Source organism: Stegastes partitus, unplaced genomic scaffold, assembly GCF_000690725.1.
Source record: "Stegastes partitus isolate 25-593 unplaced genomic scaffold, Stegastes_partitus-1.0.2 Scaffold86, whole genome shotgun sequence".
Taxonomy (NCBI): Eukaryota; Metazoa; Chordata; class Actinopteri; family Pomacentridae; genus Stegastes; species Stegastes partitus.
Genome location: NW_007577817.1, coordinates 365,459 through 373,544, shown reverse-complemented (window position 1 = coordinate 373,544; position 8,086 = coordinate 365,459). Strand labels below are relative to the sequence as shown.

General features: G+C 40.2%; 1 protein-coding gene across 1 annotated transcript in view; it reads left to right on the top strand.

The window, feature by feature from the left end:
• arrdc1a (arrestin domain containing 1a) overlaps positions 1-8,086 on the top strand; it is a 22,631-nt gene that overhangs the window by 10,317 nt on the left and 4,228 nt on the right. Inside the window, exons 4-6 of the mRNA XM_008277019.1 lie at positions 2,959-3,113; positions 5,680-5,862; positions 7,651-7,827. Of these exons, the coding sequence (XP_008275241.1) occupies positions 2,959-3,113; positions 5,680-5,862; positions 7,651-7,827 (515 nt within the window). The remainder of the gene's footprint in view (positions 1-2,958; positions 3,114-5,679; positions 5,863-7,650; positions 7,828-8,086) is intronic.

Sequence of the window (8,086 nt, the reverse complement as noted above, 5' to 3'; positions counted from 1 at the left end):
ACTTCAGCCACATGAGGCCGAGCATTGTCATGCATCAGAAGGAACCCAGGGCCCACTGCACCAGCATATGGTCTCACAATGGGTCTGAGGATCTCATTCCAGTACCTAATTGCAGTCAGGGTACCTCTGGCTAGCCCATGGAGGGCTGTGTGGCCCTCCAAAGAAATGCCTCCCCACACCATTACTGACCCACCGCCAAACCGGTCATGCTGGAGGATGTTGCAGGCAGCAGAACGTTCTCCACGGCGTCTCCAGCCTCTGTCATGTCTGTCACACGTGCTCAGTTTGAACCTGCTCTCATCCATAATGGCGAATCTGCCAATCTTGGTGTTGTCTGGCAAATGCCAATCACCCTGCACAGTGTAAGCACAAGCCCCATTTGTGGACATCGGGCCCTCATGCCACATTGGGTGGCTGTGGCTCAGGTGGTAGAGCGGGTTGTCCTCCAATCGCAAGGTTGGCGGTTTGATCCCCCACCCCTCCATAGTCAAAGTGTCCTTGGCCAAGACACTGAACCTGAAGTTGCTCTCCCTTTGGAGTCTGTTTGGGGTCTGTTTCTGACAGTTTGAGCAGAAACATGCATATTAGTGGCCTGCTGGAGGTCATTTTGCAGGGTTCTGACAGTGCTCCTCCTGTTCCTCCTTGCACAAAGGAGGAGGTAGCGTCCTACTGCTGGGTTGTTGCCCTCCTACGACCCCCTCCTTGTCTCCTGGTGTACTGGCCTGTCCCCTGGTATCTCCTCCAGGCTCTGGACACTGTGCTGAGAGACACAGCAAACCTTCTTGCCACAGCTTGCATTGATGTGCCATCCTGGATGAGCTGCACTACCTGAGCAACTTGTGTGGATTGTAGACACCGCCTCATGCTACCTCTAGGGCTGAGAGCACTGACAAAATGCAAAAGTGAACAAAATATCAGCCAGAAAGGATGAGAACAGAGACATGGTCTGTGGTCACCACCTGCAGAACCACTCCTTTATAGGGGTTGCCTTGTTAGTTGCCTCTCATTTCCACCTGTTGGCTGCTCCATTTGCACAACAGCAGGTGAAATTGATTCACAATAAGTGTTGCTTCCTAACTGGACAGTTTGATTTTGCAGAAGTGTGATTGACTTGGACTTACCTTGGTGTTGTTTAGGTGTTCCCTTTATTTTCTGAGCAGTGTACATAGTGATATCAATAAAGTTTTGAGAAGATATGCACTTTGTCAAGAATAAATCGTATTGTCACAATCATTTCATGAGAAGAGGTAAAAAATACTTTATTTCAGCTTTATGGGCAACAAGGTAATTAACATAATGTATTACTTTATAAATGAGTAACTATTAATGTGTAATAGATAAATTAAAAAAAAAAAAGATTTTTAGTAACAATCCCAACACTGGCTTAGTGTTAAACTCCTAGTAGATTAGCAGTTTTGGAAATTCTAAAACCAGCTTGTCTGGCACTAACTATGCCCTTTTTAAAGTCACTCACATCACCTTTCTTCTGTTTTTTGATGCTTGGTTTAAAGTTCAACAGATTCCTTTGACCATGTTCCTGTGTTCCTGTGGACTTGAAAATGAATAATAATGTTCACCATAATAACTACAAAGGGAGATAAAATGTTGTCTTTACAGTGTATTGTGTTCCTCCAAGTGGCAAAAATCAATTAATGCAGCTTTAATGTAGAATTTTTCTCGAAGCACTATGTCACTGGTCCTTTCATCTGTGTTCAAATAGTGAATACAGTGGTTGGGGAAAATAATGGAATCACAAGCCTGAATCTGGTGACCACTTGGCCTTGTTTTTATTGTTATGGCCGTCAATCCCAAAGTCTATTCAGTATAAATATGTAAGCGTAAGCAGTCAGATGATCAGTCAGATCATAAAAAGCACTGCTCAAACTTACTTTACTTACTAATTGCTGATATACATGAGTTATCATACAGAGTTATCATAACTGACTTAAGTTGTATCAAACCTGACATTTCCTCTCAAGTTTTAGTTTTTTCTGGCAATAGTTAATTGCCAGTTGTCAAATGTGTAGAAGCTCTTGTTGAAGCGCTTTGTAACAGTTTGACTACCTGGATCTTAAATGTTTCAGTGGATCTGAATGAGAACAATTCTTGAAAAAGTTCTAAAAGATAGGATTTACACAAGAGGAGAGGGGTAGGTTTTGTATGCTGGACATTCTTGTCAGGATTTCCATCTGTCACTACTACAGACTGACGTCAACAGCTGTCAATTTGTTCCACTTACTCATTACACTGCAATCTGCACTCCCTGATGACATTTGCTTATTGTTATGGACTCTTCTTAACCTCACATTATGTACACATAATGAAACAGTTAAGGCAAATCAAGAGAAAATATTTGAGATTAAATTTTATAAATAAACACCAAACTTGTTTCTATTTATGATTCATTTATGGTACAGTTGTGACTTGGAATAAAGTACCCCTTGTCCCTCACTTCCGCTCTACACATTGTTGCCTTGGTTTGTTTTCATAGATTTCCACACATGAGAGAACACAGTCAACACTTGTGTGTTACCTTTGTAACTTCTCTGCTCAGACTCATTTTTAAACCAGCGTGAAAACCAGCCCAACTGGTCTTTTTACTGTAAACAATCTAGTCCTGTCATTTTAAACATGTGCCTTCAGCCTTGGGGGTTTTTCAGGTGTATCAGAGGTCTTGTTTTCATGTTTACTTGAAAACTAACTTGTCATTCATCAGGTTTGGGAAATTATTGGGATAAGCGTAATCAAATCTTCTGTGAGAAGTCATTTTAGTTGATAATGATGTATTGTAGGAAGACCATGTTTCTGTTACACAGATGTCAGTCTCTTTTATTACCAGCAGCCCCAATGTTAAAAGATAAAGTGGAACATTGGAACTGTGCAGTAACCCTGCTAGAACAACCTGTTTTTATGTGATAAAACTACAGTAATGCAGATCTGACTTTTTTTTCCCCACAGCCACTGCTCCAACATCTTTTGAAGGCAACTATGGCAGGATCATTTACAGAGTGAGGGCTTTTTTTGACACACCGCGATTTGCCAAGGACTACAGCACAGAGAAAGCTTTCTACCTGCTAAGCCTTCTCAACCTGAATGAAGTACCAGATATATGGGTGAGACATTATAGATGTGTGTATGTTTAGTCTTTGTCTTGTTAGACAAATACATCAGACTGAAGCTGGTCTTCAGAGTTCAAAACACACCCCAAACATTGTTTCTTGGTCATTTAAATCCAAATTTCACATTTTGTGGTAACTGGAGTAATCTTATGTTGGAGGTCTTGTCAAGCTGCAGTTTGTCTGTGTTCCCAGCACTTCAGTGCAGTTTGTCAGATATGCTTAGTGATTCCAGAGTTTTAGTGTGTGTACAAATACAGTGCTAGGAAACCTGGAGGGTCATTGTTCTGAAAACCAAAAGTATCAGGTCTTAGCTATGAAGTCGACCTCCAAGTCCCCAGGCAAGTCTTAAATCAAGACCAACAATGAAGTCCCTAATTCCCAGTGTTTTAGACAGACTGTATTTCAGATGGTTTCAGTATATACCACTCATCAGACTGGATTTATTTTTTTAACAAAGTAGCAATTAGTCGAGTACATTTACATATTTATTTATTTTATTTTATTTTTTTTAAATGATCATGTATTCTTTTTAGATAATAGCGCATTTAAAAGCTCAAGGAACAAATGTGCCTTGGTGTAATAATCTTGGGGTTAAGGTTTCTGCTTGATATCATTTTAATCAAACGTAAATATATTTTAAAGTTTCTTATTTACAATAAACAATAAACAAGTGCAGAAGCCTTGCAGGGCTTAGTCATAGTGAAATGCTGTTCTAATACTCTCTAGTCCACTGGAGGGCGCGCTTTATGCATGTGCAGTAGATTAGCAGCTGTTGGCCCATTTTGGTTGTCTGTCACATGTGCAGCTATGCTGCTGTAGTATCACAACAAATTTAAGGGCCACACAGAGTCTCACATACACTCACTGATGATAAAACTTATGTCACTCAGGCCCTAGCACACACTTTTGGGTACTTGCAGATGTGGAAAGTATATCACTAGCATCGAGGTGATTAAGGATGACCTGAGCCAGCTCTAAATGTAAGCTTCATCAGAAATGAAAGTTTTAAGCCAAATTCCTAAAGCAGAGGAGGTGTCTGCCTCTCACACCCAACCATGGAGCTGGTTCTACAGCAGACGAGTTTGATAGCTGAAAACTCTACCTCCTATTCTGCTTTTGGAAATGCTTAAGAACCACAACTTGGAGAGACTTTCTTTGTCTTTGCAGATTTACACGGTGCAGTGCACATAAACCAACTAAACCTGTACTCTGAGAGGGGAGTGCTCTTTTGGGATAATATGATGGATTTTACAGGCAGCCAGCAAACAAAGCTTAATACGAGAGGAATAGGATCTCCCTTATGCTAACTCCTCTCAGTGTCCTTACTATAGGGATTTGGATACATTTGAGGTTTCCTGATGATAAGGAATTATAGTAGTCCAGCCTAGAAGTAGCAAATGCCTGGGTTAGTTTCTCAGCATCATTTTAACAAAGGGTGGCATAGCGAATTGTTTTATGTGTGAGCTAAATAACATATCCTAATCAAAAATAATTCCAAGGTTCCTGGAGGCCAAGACAATGCCATCCACAGTAACTGTTATATGATGGTTAGATGATGTTTCTGAGGTGTTTAGGCCCAAATATTAAGTTTGTCTAAATTTACTAGTGTACATCTGTAAACACGATGACAATGATGATGATGATAAAACACTGACTGAATATATAACCCAACACACTGCAAGGAGCAGCTGGAGGTTAATGACTTGGCACATATTATTTTTAATAAGCTACTTGCTTTAAATACTGATGATATGATATTGATGATAGTGAATGGAACAGTGAGCTTCCAACAGCTGAAATTCACATGGGGCAGCATTTGTTCTTCACTAGACGAGTGCACTCCACTAGGTTTGTTGAACTACAGAACACATAGTATTAGTGACTCTTGTACCACACCAATAAGCTTTGGCCAGGAACTGACAGCAGCTTGCTGAGAGGGCATTAAGCAGATACAATGGCAGACAAAAGTTGTATTCTGTCTGTTTGGTGGGTAATGTGCACCATTGAAGTTAATGAGCAACAATTAATAAAATGTGATCAATTTAATTGTATTATTTGAACCAGTGAAAACTAAAAAATAATATATCTGCTTCATTGAATGTTTTAATGTCAATGAAGTGTGCTTCTGACAGATTCAAAGTTCACTGTCAGAAATGTGAAGACCTGGTTTGCTATACAAGATAGACCTTAAATATGTCAAGAGCCAAAAGTGTTGAAATCAAACCTTTGGAGTCCAAAGTCGTAGAACTTGATAAGTCCACACCTCTTCAAACTAGCTGTGACAGTTGCCAGGGGCAAAGACACTGCACAGGGGTGCTGCTGTTTGACAAAAAAAAATAGTTTCAGCATACAACCACCAGCGAAACTACAATATGTCAGTTGTGGATTAAATGGACAACTATGTTGGCGGGTATGTTTTTGAACTCAACACTTTTTTTTTTTCTCTAAGTTATGTGGAAAATGGACAGATCTATTGAGTCCAAAGTAACTAAGAATGTTGAACTTACTAACAAACTTTAACAAACATGTGTATCGTCTATCTCAACCATTTTTCATGCAGGATATCAGTTCATCTGCAGTGACCCAGCAGTTCACTTACATGCTAGTGAAAACAGGCACAATGGTCCTGAAGGCCCACACTGACATGAAGGGCTACACAACAGGCCAGATAATCCAGGTGACGGCCAACATACACAACCAGTCTGGGAAGACCACAGGCAACATGGCAGCCAGCCTGGTGCAGGTCAGAGCAAACTTTTATAATGGTCTACATTCTATTGCTGATTTATCATTTTTAGTGATGTCTTTTTACCTCTGTGTAGCCCATTTAGATTTTTTCAAAATATCTGAGAGTAATAAAAAAAAATTGCATACCTTATAGCGGCTAGTAGAGCTACATGGGTGGTATATGGTAGATGGGTTGATATGAGCTTGTGGTTAAATGCAATAGATTCCATGTTATTGGATGTGACTGGAAGCTGTTTTATGTTGCACTGTGTTAGTCCTTTTTTGTGAATTGCTAAGGTAAAGGCTCAACTTATTTATATTTACATATCACCAAAGCCTTAATTGAATGCAATGGCAGGCCGTGCATTTTACACCCAGGCTTTCAGTGGCGTCCTACCTGGATCAAACCACCTCTTAATATCATCATTATGATGCCATGGCTACAGAAACTATCAGTATTATACAGAAAGGCAGCATAACAGGATGTTGCATCACAGACGGGTATCTCATGAAGCGACAATGAATGACATCGCTAAAGCAAGACACTGAATTAAAACAATTCAACAAGTCTCCTTTCACTGCAGCCACAGCTGCGCCACATGAGGTGTTTCAGAAAAGTCTCAGGACTGGTGTCACAAAAGATATATTTCAAAGACAAACTACAAGTTGTCCCCTTTCAAGTAATCCCCCTGGAGTCTAATGCACTTTTCCAGCCTTCTCTGTCACGCCACCATGGACTCCTGGAAGGATTCTTCCGGGATCTTCCGCAGCTCCATCGTCACAGCCATCTTGATATCATCCATGTCTGAGCATAGGGGGAAGAAAACAATCCCACGGAGCCAGGTGGGGCGAATAGGGAGGTTGCTCCAGCACGGCGATGTTCTTCTCAGCCAGGAACTGTCGGATGCTCAGGGCATTGTGAGCAGGCGCGTTGTCATGGTGAAGCAGCCACCACTTGTCCTATCACAATTCTCGCCTCTTCTGGCGCACTGAACAAAGTAAACGCCACAGGATCTCTTTGGATGTGCTGGTGGATCATCTGAAGGAGAAAACTCGTAGTTTGTAGTTTGGGTTTGAAATGTATTGTTTGTAACACCAGTCCTGGAACTTTTCTGACACACCTTGTACACATCACATCTAGCAGGAGCATCAATATTAACCCAAAAGAATGACAAATATATATGTATAAATGTAAATAGAATTCATTTTACTCACTAAAACTTGTGATTATTTAACACAAACTACATCCTATTTCTCTGCTCCCAAAGAGTTCAATCACTCTGTTGAGCAGGCAATTCATGCATTTCAGTTCCAAGTCCTTTTCTATCGCCATGGAGGCTATTGCTGAAAATCGGGTCTGTCCAGTCGTACTTCTGACATAAGTTTTAATCTGCTTTAGGACTGAGAATGTCCGCTCATTCAACTAAAAAAAAAAACTAAAAACAAAAAAAACAGTTATTAATACTTTTATGATAAAGTTTTAGATTGTGCAGGTCAAAACAGATATGAATCACTAGCTTTAGCTAAGCTCTCTGACCATATCCTGCTAGATGCCGTAGCCCAAATTATATGTTTGATTGTGTATTATTTGCTGTATTCAGTTAAGGTGTCAAAACTCAACTAAGTATGTTTGCTGCTATTTACTTTATACCTTTTAAATCAGAGTGCATATCCTGTCTATTGCTAGAACACAGTAAAAAATCTCTGTCTTTGACAGTAACTGGAAATTCCTGACATTCTGTATTCTGCAGTCACCACACACTGAGCCCAGTTTATGAATCACCTTGTCAATGTGTGTTTTCAGAGAGTGACCTATGAGACGAAGAAGCCCACCCACGATGTGAGGACGATAGCAGAGGTGGAGGGAGGCGTGGTGAAGGCCGGCAAGGAGGTGGAGTGGAAGGAGCAGATCATTGTTCCTCCTCTCCCTCAGTCCTCCCTTGCTGGTTGTGAGCTTATAAAGATTGAATATTATGTCAAAGTAAGAAAATTATATATACAGCAGCAAAAAGTTAAAGGAAGGGGCACTTTTTCCCTTATTAATACTGTAGTGACTGATTTATCTCTTGTTTGGGATTCTGAGAAATCAGGTATTTTTGTGTAATTATTATTGAAGCTAAAGGATTTTTAAAAAATGACACAGATGTACCAGAAAACAAACAAAATTAACAGTGGTATGAGAAAAACAATCAACAATACTTGCTACATATATAAGCAAAATAGCAAAAACAGACCATCCA